This window comes from Perca fluviatilis, chromosome 21 (assembly GCF_010015445.1).
Source record: "Perca fluviatilis chromosome 21, GENO_Pfluv_1.0, whole genome shotgun sequence".
NCBI classification, from domain to species: domain Eukaryota; kingdom Metazoa; phylum Chordata; class Actinopteri; order Perciformes; family Percidae; genus Perca; species Perca fluviatilis.
The window spans coordinates 23748332-23761331 of record NC_053132.1 but is presented as its reverse complement, the minus strand read 5'-3'; the positions used below and the strand labels follow the sequence as shown (position 1 = coordinate 23761331).

General features: G+C 41.5%; 1 protein-coding gene across 4 annotated transcripts in view; it reads right to left on the bottom strand.

Moving 5' to 3' along the window:
• Positions 1-13000, bottom strand: part of slc39a11 (solute carrier family 39, member 11) — a 168934-nt gene that overhangs the window by 16850 nt on the left and 139084 nt on the right. For 3 of the 4 annotated variants that reach the window (XM_039787897.1, XM_039787899.1, XM_039787898.1), the window contains exon 6: positions 9844-10011. The exons of the other annotated variant lie outside the window; for it this stretch is intronic. In XM_039787897.1, coding sequence (XP_039643831.1) covers positions 9844-10011 — 168 coding nt within the window. The remainder of the gene's footprint in view (positions 1-9843; positions 10012-13000) is intronic. 4 annotated transcript variants of the gene reach the window in all.

Below are 13000 nucleotides of genomic sequence, written 5' to 3'. Positions count from 1 at the left end.
CGTCCGCTGTATACGGCGCTCAAAATGCGTACAGATCGTGGCCGGATTGGTCAGTGGGTAGAGCAGGCGCACATATACTGAGAGGCTTATGCCTTGACGCAGAGGTCCAGGGTTCGAGTCCTACCTGTGACGATTTCCTGCATGTCTCCCCCCTCTCTCGCCCCTTTCTCACCTAGCTGTCCTATCAATTAAAAGGTGGAAAAAGCCCCCAAAAATATTAAAAATAAAAATGCGTACAGATAACACACCACGCCAAAGTGGCGTGTATGTTTACGCGATAACATGCTTTAGAAAGTGGCGTGTATGTTTATGCTAAGTCATGATGTGATGTTGCAGACTGCCGTCCGCTGTATACGGTGTAGACATACACGTGGATAGCTCAAAATGCGTACAGATAACACGCCACTTGGCTTAAGAAAGTGGTGTGTATGTTTACGCAAAGTCATGATATCGCGTTGTGATCTGAAAGTTTCTCTCGTATGTCACTTAGACCAGCTGCTAGCAGTAGCTGTCAAAGACCTTGCTTCATCCATCGCGCTAACAGGGATCAACCCTAGACCATCAGTCTCCTGCTCCGTTTGATGGACCACCAACAGTTGTGTCTGTGGGGCGTAATGGAGAGTCCAGAGCCTCGTTGAAGATCGGTGCATTACTATGCAGCTGCTGTTTGTGTTGTTCGAGAGGAAGAAAACAATGCATTACCAGGGTGAGGGCTTCTATTCCCACTCGTTCAGCAAGGTGTCAAAAAAAAAGTGCACTTATCATGGCCCGGGGAAAAGCACTCACTATATTCAGCACCAAATAATGGAACAAATTACTGTTCGATATCAGTTTTAAAGCCACTTGTTTATGTAAAATAGACCTCTTTCATCAGCCTGAATCACAAAATGGGGTGATCACAAAGCCACTAAGAGGAAGAATGCAAGGTCCTCAATGTTTCTAGCTAATGTTAAATTACATGATTGCTGGGTGAAGAAGCACTTCAGAGAAGCCAAATAGATCCCTCTTACTGCAATTTGGCGGCAGCAAAATTATACATAACACGAAAATGCAACAGGGCAGTTCCCACTACATGTTACGTATGGTAAAAAATTCTTTTCTTTTATTAGTAATGATAATCATTTAGAAATAATGGGTAACTAGACATATTATAGTACAGCATAGTGTAGACATGAGTGCTTATATGAACACAACACAATCTACAGTGGGTAATAAAGCACCGTAAAGAAAAGACCTTTACGACTGCAGTTGTGGTAAAAAAAAACTACCACTTTTGTCAAAAGCGGCCGCTAGAATAGAATCAAATTAATTAATTATACGACTTACAGGTCTCAAGGATGCACACACGCGATTGTAACCGGCAATCTCCGTTAATTTCTCCCTTTTCTTCGTGTGGCGCGCGTGCCGAGAAATAAGCTATACTGTTGCTAAATTTGTCTTCATTTTAGTTCAACAATGGTCAGCTTAAGAGAAAAATTGAGTTTCCAAGAGGCGGCGAGTCGTACTGGGAGCGCCTCATTTGCATAAAGTAGTCTGCACCTCAACTTTAAGCAAATGAGGAGCGGGCAACTGGACGCCACGCTTCATGAACGTGAATGTGCCGCGACGCTACCAGAATGCATTGCCCCGCTGCTTACATAGACAATGAATGGGAAGGGTGGAAATGATGTCTGCCAGTGGACACGTACCATTAATGAGTTACCCTATGTGCTTTATTTATTTTTGTTTCATTTATTACCAGCCTCACAGGAGATCTCGGTGCGTATATCGCCACCATCAAATGTGTGCGTCTGTTCACGTGTCTCATTAAATCTGCATGAGCAAGGATGAGCATGGATGTCTGTGTGTAAGCGTGTTTGTATAAGAGCACTTCATACATGTACATTTTACAATTATGAGAACTAAAGTGTATGCAGTGACCGGTAAACAGTTCAATAATGAACCGGCCTTTCACATTAAAAATCATATATACGTAGAGTACCACTGTTTATTCTCCTCTTACACACGACATGTGTCCCTAATTTGCTTTTCATCCACACTTCCTGTAGCGAAAAATCACCCCTTACTAGAAAATGATGTTGCGGTTACGGACAGAACGAATGGAAAGCACTCAGCAGTGTTTCCCACACAGACTATTGTGTGGCGGTGCGCCTCACTATCAACACCGGCCGCCGTACATTGCGTTTCGATATTATTATTTATTTTTTAAACGCTATTTAAAATAAGTTCTCCTGCATTGCCTTTCCCTTCTCTCCTCCGTCTCTCTGTCACTTGTGTCTCGCTCACACAGACACACACAGTTCCTCCCACCGTGCGGTGTTTGGTGTTTTTAGCCCCCAACGTCGTCTTCCAGGCAGCGCGGCAATGGTTATAGTTAGGGTTAAGGTGAGGGTAAGCTGCCTGTAAGGCGACGTTGGAGGCTTAAAACACCATCGAGCCCACAGTGCACACAGCGTCTGTCTCCATCAAGGAGAGAAGACGGCTGGCGAAATTCACAAGTTCACGAAAGGTTGGTATCTATCTCGTCAACACCTTTACACAATCACACATTCATAATCACCGACCCGACTCTTGGCAAACGAGCGATTGTGCCCGCTTTAGAAAGTTAACTAGTCGCAAGTTTGCGGTAAAATGCAGTTGGGTTGTCAAGGTCAAAACACTATATGTAGCAGCTGTGAATCAAATAAACGTATTATAAACAATGTTATGTCATATTTTACTCTTACACAGAATGTTTGCTGCTTCAATCCAGATGAGTATTGAAAAATATTTTCAGCGACTGAAAAAGGCCCGTGTTGAGGATGAGGACCAGCCTGAAGCGGAGGTATCAGTCTGAAACAGAGCTCAACAGCCCGACCAGTGTATTTAGTTATGGTATTCATTTGTTTACAATATTTTCAGGCTTCAACCAGTGAAAGACAGGGTCAGGGAGAGAAAGAGATCGATTCGTTAGGCATTGAAGTAGGAGAGGAGGACAGCATCAGACAGCGTGTCCGAAAATAAGTATCCCCCCCCGTGACACTGGGCGACCCCCCCCCTCCGCCACAAATTGCTTTCTAATCTGTGGGAAACACTGCTCAAGTGTACAGCGGTAAATCATTCAAACTAGTGAAACTGCATTTTCTCATTAATTAAGAGGGCTACATTGATGTGTGAAATCGATAATTGTCCATAGCTCAATGCTCTGCTCTTGATGCGTTATATATTTTCCACATTTAATCAAATCATCTGATTAACGTAGTGGAGTAAAAGAAGCAATCATATGTCATTATGAAGTCTCGTGAAAACATACAGAAGCCTGATCAGAGAGACAAAATGAGACTGCGCTATATACAAATGTGAGACCCTTACACAATGTTATATCTTCTTCAAATGACATTGGTCAAAATTGTATTTTCAGAGATTTATACAAAATTGTTATTGTTACTTATAAACTTGTCATTATAATCGTCAAAACAAGAGCATGCTATGATTGTTGTGTTTTCTCAAGATTATACAAATAGTATAAAAACAGAGAAAAAAAAATAAAAATCACAAATCATGCAAAGGTCAGTATTTGAAATGCTGCAGAAGGAAATAGTTTGAAAACGTTTATTTTATTGATTGAATATTCTGTTATACTGTACTGTGGATAATGAGGTTGAGAGCCTGACTTTACACTACACCTGATTAGTATATATGTGTTTGATCTACAGTATCTAAGCGCACGATGTGAAGCACCTGCCGCAGGTGCGTAGACGGCCCAAATCCACTTTTGCTAGTGTAACGGCGAAAAAAAGGGTCCGTGCGCCGGGCGCATGGTTCAAAAGGGTTGTACTTAGTGTCTTCATTAATTCATAGGGGTGTTTTGGCCGTAACATGCAATGAACCTGAGTGTCATCTCCCATTCCCTTTAAAAGCCAGGCGCGTTTCTACCTTGGCGCATTGCTATTATGATGGCGGATTTGCTAAGCAGGAAGTAGAGATTTATTTTTGGATTTTTAATCTTTTGCATGTTTGTGAGCTGCTGCGCGTCTCTGTGTTTGAAACATGCATAGTGTGCGCGCATATTTTACTAATGCACTGTTAAAATAACAATGAAATGCTGCGTTATTGACCAGGTTTTTGTTGGTCAATGGCGCGATCACTTACCGCTGCCTCAAGATAGCAATACGCCAAGAATGCACCTGAACACACCTCCCTGTAAGACCAGCACGCCCATGGGCGCACAGATGGGCGCAGGTGCATTTGCTATTTAAACGATGTGGGCGCTGGACGGGAAATTGACAACCGTGTCGGTCTTAAACTAGCAAAAACACTTGTGTCAAGCTTTGTGCCGCGTCAGGTGCAAGATAGGGCCCAAAGTCTTGCAGGTCACAGGTAAGACTCCAGTCTTAGCTATCAAGTCTCAAGCCGAGACCAAATCCTAAACTTTGTATTTTGAGTGAGTGCACCCTTATTTAATGCCTACATACAGATATATACACATCTTTAAAAGCCATTTCCTCAAATGGAGTGGCACTCACATACACCACACTTTCCTGTTTCATTCCTTTCCTATCTGTATTCTGAAGGTTTTCACAGAGTTTGTTCATATATCATTCATAGCCTGACTTATATAACTTTTATTCCTGAAAACATGGTGAAAATTTTTTTTATGGCTGTTGACAGTACTTTCTGATTTATGGAGGGTTAACAAGATGTATATATATAAAAAAAAAAAAAACGTCGACACTTATATGTCAACAAAATGAAACAACAATTTTAAACCTGACTTTTTTAATGTTCAGATTTCTGCAAATTAGCACACATGAATTTAGATAATGCTTCATTTGTATATTTAAACATAACATTTCAGAAAAAATGTCTTGCCTTGGAAGCAGAATGATCAAGTGTTATTCTTGTGATTAGGGTTTTGGATTTGATGGCATTTTATCAAAGCTGAATCTTGTGAATCCCTCACTTTTTTTAAAAACAGGTTTTGGGTTACCTGTCTGCACTTTATCTTTGATGTATTACTTTGTCATTTTAAGGTTTATCTGTGTTTTAAGCCCCCAACGTCTAGGCACTAGGATTAGGCAGTGGTTATGGTTAGGGTAACAGTGCAGATCCACCTGGCCATGCGACGCTCCTGTTGCGCCGCGCTCCACTTTAGTCCTTTGGGTGACGTCAAGCGACTTTAACGCGACCGCAAAGCATCCCAGGAAGGCGGCGCTGCATTTGAAAAAATGCTGCCCGTCAAAAAAAGCTGGTCGATGCCCATCTTTATGCAAATGAATCCGTTGAACGCGACGCGACTATCCAATAGAAGTAGACGAAAATCTTTTAAACTGATCTTAGTCGATCTGAAATGAAGACCGATTCAGCAACCGTATGGCCCATTTATCGCTTAAAATGTTTTCAGAAACACGTTTCGGTGAACTATTTTTGTAAAATATGAAATTGTATTCAGAACGAGACGCCATGATGGTCGTTTTGAAATTCAGGAGTAGCCGGACCCACGTGGCGCGTTCGTCCAATCAGCTGCCGGTCAAGGGCGTGGAGCATCAACCATGGATGTATGACGTCGCGACACCACGCTTCAGCCATGTCGCAAAAGTGGATCTGTACTGTTAGGGTTAAGTGCCTTCAAGTCAACAGCCGCAGCGCTGCCTTCAAGTCGATTAGGCAATGGCTATGGTTAGGCTTAGGGTTAAGGTTAGGTGCCTTGAAGTCAGCGGTCGCAGCGCTGCCTGGAAGTAGACGTTGGGTGCTTAAAAACACCATCGAGCCATTTTAAGTGTGTATTGTTTTTAATATGTATCATCTTGTTTGTTTTATGTGAAGCACTTCTTTATCAGTGATAAGCGCTCTATAACTGAATGTAATACTAATTCCCTTCATTTGTCTCCAAGACAATGGTTCCCAACCCAAGCTCTCTAATAACAAAAAACCCTTTACTACACATGAAACTTAAAGCTGTGACTTTCTAACTAAATAGGTGTTGAGTTGGTTGTCTTGCTGTCAGCTCCTAGACATGTCAGCAATGACTGTTAATTGCTTCCCTGTTGTTTTTTTAGATCAATCAAATCATCTGTTTCCTTTCTCAAGTGTGTAGTTTTGAATATTGAACACAGCTTTCTTTTGCCTAGATGTCACCTTTGAAGTTTGATTGACACGTCATTAGTCTAATTAGCTCATTAGACTTGACTGAATGGCATCTGTGTAGTGTTCAATAATGCAATGCGTGTTCCAGGACAAACCTGTCTATTTGACAAGATTTTTCACCATCAATATTCAAACAACTTGTTCCAGGAGAAAAAATAAATAAAAGTATTGACATCTAGTTAGGATTTCAGCCTAGATTTGGTACAAAACAACATGGGCTGGCAAACAAGGATTAGTGCAGTCCATGGCCGGCCCTCTGTGGAGCTCAGGACCAGGTGAGTCTTTCTAAATGAATGGTGAATTGTTTGGCCTTGAGTTGTTGTGTTGAATTGATCCGGTTGGGAAAACTAGTAGCAAAAGTGGTCATAAAACACAAGCCGGGGAGCGGAGTTCCCTTCCCGGGGAAAATAAAAGACTTTCACTAGGGAAATGTGTGTTCCTTGGAAGTGTTTAAACCCAAACCACAATCTTTTTCCTAAACATAACTAGTTGTTTTGGTGCCTGAACTTAACTTTCGTCGCCGCGTAACGCTACATTTTTGTCGCCTAAACTTAACCGTAATATCCAGTGCTTAATTTGTAAAGTGGGAGGTCCCGGAGCGCAGACAGGGGGGTGGATCCGGCGACTCAAAACGGGGGTTGGAGGTAACGGAACAAAAAAATAAAATATAATATACAGTCTATGTGTGTACATCAGTGCAATGTTTATTTTTATTTCAAAACATGCACTGCATCGGTGGGAAATCCAAAATCCACTGCAACAATCGTTTTCACAAGCAGCAATTATCCATCGGACTATTAAATTAACCAAAAAAAAAACCCCGTGGTCTCCACATTCCTGATTGGCAGAAACGTTTTTTGCTTGTTTGGGATCTGACTGGCCAGCGCATTTGAAAAAGTTAAGCAAACTTCGTTGTCTTTTTGAAATTTTTCACTTGACTGAAACAAGGCTATAACAGCAATCTCAACCAGCACAAGCACTTGTGTCACTAGAAGTGCAGCGCCGCAAATAATCAATACAGGACTATGATACAGCACAGCCGTTACGAGAGCCTTCCAGGCGGCTCATAACATCCCGGAGGACATAGCCAGACCGGGCGCTAGCACGCCGAGCTAGCTACCGGCAGGATGAGAAAATAACTCCAGAGGCGGAGCGGAGGACTGCATTTTTGTGCACAATGAATGGAGTACCGACCGCAGGATCGTTGCCCAGCACGTCTCACCTGACCTGGAGCCCTGTCGGTAATATACAGGCCATTTTATTTACTACAAAAACAGCACACTGCCGTCTACATAGCCCCTGATGCTAACGTTAGCACAAGTTTGGCTCACTGCTAACCATAGTGAACAAACTGCAGCGCGATCACCTGGAGGGGACTTTTACAAGGCGTCCTTAAAGTCTGTAATCCCCAGCTTTTTTCCAGCATGTAGATTGTGCTAGTAGAGGGAAGAACACACTAGACCATGTATACTCTAACATCAAGAAAGCACACAGAACTGCTCCTCTCCCTCACCTGGGCCAATCAGATCACATAAACTAATCCTGATCCCAGCATAAATCCCGGTCAGAAGGACTATACAGCCAAGTAAGAAGGACTATCAGAACCTGGCCTGACACGGCCCTATCCCAGCTCCAGGACTGCTTCCAATAAGGACATGGTTGTGTGCAATGTGTTACAGAACAGAGCCCTTTGTTTATTGTAATCATTTCATCTTGCTTGTATGCTGCACAATTTACATTACAGCAGAGGTGTACAACTGAATGTGTACTCAGAGTTCAATGTTCCTATACTAGTTCAATTAGTATAGTATTAGTATTTTGTCTTTGAATTGTTTTTACTTGAATACTTAAATTTAAAGAATTATTTTAAATAAAATAAATAAGAACTGTTTTCATTCAACATTGTGCCCATTATTATCATCAGTGATTAAGTAACTCAGACTTTTAAAAACACATTTTTAAAGGATATCGTCTAATTATTGTTATCGTCAAAATCTGAAAAAATAGAGATATTGTTTTTTGTCCATATCGCTCACCCCTACATGAAAGACACAATGCTCTCTGTCTATCTTAACTGTCTCTAGCATTTTGAATTTGACTGACATGTTTGTTCAATGAGCATCAGCCAAGTTTCCCATAGTCATAACCAGTAGTTAAAGTGGGCCGGAACGATCCAAAACGGCGTCCCGGCCCCTTCGATTATTAAGTAAAAAAAAAACAACAACTAATTAGCGGTTTCACACATCAACATTTCCCATTCGTTTTAAAATAACGCCAAATATCCTTTCCTTTCGCACTGCCGTGAGTCCATGCACAAGGCAAGTGTCTGTGGTTAGTTCACGTCTGTAAAAATAGCAGGAGAGCTGCATACTATCTGTTAAAGTCAGTTGAACAGGTGAAGATCACGTTGTCAAAGAGGCTTGTTAGTGAATGACATGGCAACATGCTGCAGATCCGGTGTTTTCAGCGGAGCGAGACTATTTGGTTAAAATAGAACGGTGATGCTGTTTTGCCCTTATTATCTCTGTGGAGTTAGCGGGAAGTGAATGTAGCTGCAGTGTGTTTTATGTGGACTGACTGCGTTGGACTCTCTTTATATACACTCTATGGTCTGACTCTGGGTAGCTCACCTGGTAGAGCAGGTACCCATATACAGAGGTTTACTCCTCGACACAACGGGTTTTACAGGCTGCTTTTTTTTCTTCCGCTATCGCTCTGCAAAAGTTAACTGATCTTCTCTGCTAATTTCGAGGTGCTCTGCACTTGTGTACCGATATCACGAGACACGTTTTACCTCGACGAGAAATCTCGTCATGTTTTAATCTCGTAGCCTCTAACTCCGCTACATTTCAGAGGGAACTATTGTACTTTTTATCTGACAGCTTACTAGTTACTAGCACATGAACACATGTAGTTTATAAAATACAATGTTTTATTGTAAATTAAACTACCCAACAAGATACAGGCCTACAAGATACAGCTAAAAACGATTAGCAGATTAAACACTTAGTAGACTGACAGAACGGTTTTTATATAAGTTTTCAGTTTCTAAAAAGTGAGGATTTTTCTGCATCGAATACTTTTACTTTTATTACTTTAGGTACATTTTACTGATCATACTTACATTGTGTTACTTAAATGTGCCGTAAATAGAATTGCGAAGATCCAGGACTTAGCCCAAAAAATTTGAACATCAACAACTTCTCAATCCCTCCCCCCACAAGGGAGAATGAATGCGTGTGCATGAGCAGTGATTGACATGCAGTTACACACCCCCCCTGGCCCTGATTGGTGCATCTGAACAGGGAGCTGTGGATTTTTGCAAATCGCACTACAGGCTGTAGGTGGTGCCAGAGGAGCCGCATTTTTTTTTTTAAATGAGCTGCTTCATGTAGTTCTACTGGAACATAGGGTCAGTTTCAGCAAATATGACAGAAAGTTAGTTTTGTAAGTCTTACCTACTGCACCTTTAAGTAAAATTTTCAATGCAGGATTTGTACTTGCCCCCCCGCCCAAGTCAGTCATATGGAACTCGAACTGCAGTTACATTTAAACCTCTCGTAACTCTGCATGGTGACTCATCCTCTGAACAGCATTGATAGAGTGGGAGCGCATTCTAAGAATTCAATTTGCATTTCACTTGCAAACTTTTTTATCCATGACATTGACAAATTCCCTACTGCGGCTGCTTCAGACAACCATGTGCCTCGTACTCACCTGGGATGTTGTGGATGGTGATGGCAACGATGAGTAGAACAATTCGCCGCCAGCTGCTTCCTGTCCGCCCAACCCCTTCCTGTTGTTTATTTCCTGTTTCCTGTCCATCTGAGCTGACCGAATGAGGTCCTCTCCTCCTCTGGTACACATCTCCATTATCTATTTTATCTGCACGACAGAGGAGAATAATGGGTTACACTTTACTTGAAGGTATCTACATAAGAGTGACACGACACTGTCATGAACGTGTCATGAACATTATAAACGAGTCATAAACGTTTATGACATAACGCTTCTTTTAGTAAGTGTGATTCGTTTTTTGTCATGACAAATTCTGGTTAGGATTAGGGATTAGGGGTTAGGGTTAGGGTTAGGGTTAGAGTTAGGGTTAGGGTTCATGTGTCATGACTGTGTCATGACAATGTCATGTGTTCATGACAGTGTCATGTCACACTTATGTAGATACCTTCAAGTAAAGTGTTACCGAATAATGTTGAAAGCAAAATGATGCAAACATTGTTCAACATTCATACATGGATAAATGTAGTATGTATCTCACATTAATTTGGCATGCAAGGTAACTGGCAACAAATTCTTTTTTTTAACGTAAACAGACAATCTTCTCGTAACTCTACCAAACAAGACAATCCAATCCCAGACACCTTGCAGAGTGATTAGCCAGCGCAGAGGTGTGAAACTAGGTAAGATTTGAGCTTCTCTCCCAGGCCTTTATTCCCATTCCATTGTGTCGAGACTACAAAGACACACAAAAGACACAGAAGTCTCGGAGAGAGATCAGGGAGGCAGTGTGATGCATTCATAAAGACTTTTTCATGACAGGTGCCATGTCAGTGTTATGCACACCCCTCCAAATTAAGTATTTTTAATATATACATTTCTTAATTATAATTTAACATTACCATTATACATGTTAATCATCTCAGTGGTACCACTGCAGACTCCATCATCTTTAGCTCTTTCCTTCCTGAAACCTGTCCATTCTAATCACCATCTTCTTCCATCTCTCTCTCTCTCTCTCTCTCTCCCCTCCCCTCCACGTCCTTCCTTCTCTCCTTCTCAAATGCATTCTCAGACACAAGCAATTGACCTCTATAAGTGCATTCCAAGTGTCTTGTTTTGCCATGTTGACGGCTGGACATTTAAATTACCCAACATGCAAAGGTCAAATGATCTGGAGTATTGCTTGGGGTGCTTCCTCAGCCAGTGGACGCTTTCAAAGGCCAAAAGCCCTAAATCCATTTTTTTAATTGAACTTCTCAAACATTTAACAATAACTACGGGCTGTGTGTGTGTGTGTGTGTGTGTGTGTGTGTGTGTGTGTGTGTGTGTGTGTGTGTGTGTGTGTGCAAACACTACAAAGAGCCTGTGCTACAAGCTACACCCACAAATCACAGACATTACTCGCTTGGTGAACCCTTTGTGTTGAGACTGACACAGAAGTATTGATTCAACTTACTATTTACTTTACATTTTTCATTGTGTGGTGTCGATACATTCGATCACATTATCTCTAGTCTTGCATTGCCAGGCCTTCCTCCACAGCGCTGCGGGGGAAGGTCTGGCTAGTCCACACTGCATTCCGGGATGGGAAAAAAAATTTGCTCTGGTTTATTGGCATTTCTTTAAACCAGTCGTAATTGTCTTGCCGCACGCAGCCCTGGTGCCTCTGCAAAATAGCCTCTGGAAGGAACTTTTGGTGGAACATGTGTACGTTCAAAAGTAGTTTTAGTCGTGCAAGAGAAAACTCTGATTGGACAGATAGTCTAGCTAGCTGTCTGGATTTACCCTGCAGAGATGTGAGGAGCAGGTAACCATAGTCCTCATGAATCCACCAGTTTAAAATTCCAACACAAAGAAAAAGGAAGGTAACGGACATCCAGCCGAAAAGAAGGATATCCTCAAAATGTGCATAAAAATATGTGAGAAAGTGGCAGCATTACTTGTTCTATTCTACTATGAACGGAAAGTAAAAATATGGAGCCACAGACTTCTCTGCAGCAAAGTCCAGTTCAGAGCAGTCTTAAGACAACAGTTTTAGCCACAACATATAAACTGAATACTCCAATCAAATTAAAAGAAGTATGCATTTAACACACTTTATTGTCACACTGTTAAAATAAAGTAAGCACCAGATTAGTTTTCTGATTTAGCTACTCTACATGCAAAATCATGCATCATGCTACAAACTGATGAACATGATATGGGGAATTTCGATCTTTTTTTATGTCAGGATCATTTTTATCGTTTATTTGTACAGTTTGTGTTTCTTTATTTGTTTACTGATTCTTTACTGATAAGTATGAGCTAATTATACATCTAGAAATGGAAAATAAATAGAGAAATACAAAATATGAGCAGAGGTGTTTGAAAAGGCCAACAATGCTGGTGTGTGTGTGTGTGTGTGTGTGTGTGTTATGCATACTGTTGGCAGGTACAAGGTTATATTGAATCGGCACCTGATGGCAGTGGTGTAGGTCTTAAAAAATCTTTAGCACATAGTCAAGGTCGTGACCGAAAACTGTTAGTTTTCTAAAATAAAAAAGGACAAAAAATAAAATAAGGCAGACTTGAGCTGCACTGAATCAAGATAATGAGACATAATAGCAGCCACATACAGTAAACCTGACAAGGCAGCCTGTCAGGTTGAGGCCGAGGCCAGGAGGACTGTCATAAGTGGGGCTAAAATCACTCTTGCAGGACTAATATGTCAGTGATTTGCATTAGGGCAAGTCAATATTACATGAATTCAAAGCTAAGCCTGTTCTTTCTCTCTCACTCTTGTTCAGTTTCCTCATTTGAGAAACATTTGTTGGGGACTATTTTTAATTCCAATGAATACAAATTTTGAGCACTAGTGAGTATTTACAGGACTGGCATAGTGTACGCTGTAATAAAACCCAATACTGCTATATTTTTAACACACTGATGTCTTTTAGGGGCATTTCACACTTCCTCTTTGGTCCTCTTTGGACAACAGCCACAATTTGGTCCGACCAAAAGACTCTGGGCCCTATTTTAACTATCTAAGCGCACGCAGTGAAGCGTCTGGCGCAGGTGCGTTTAGGGCGTGTACAAATCCACTTTTGCTAGTTTAACGGTAGAAAAAAGGGTCCGTGCGCCAGGCGCATGGTTCAAA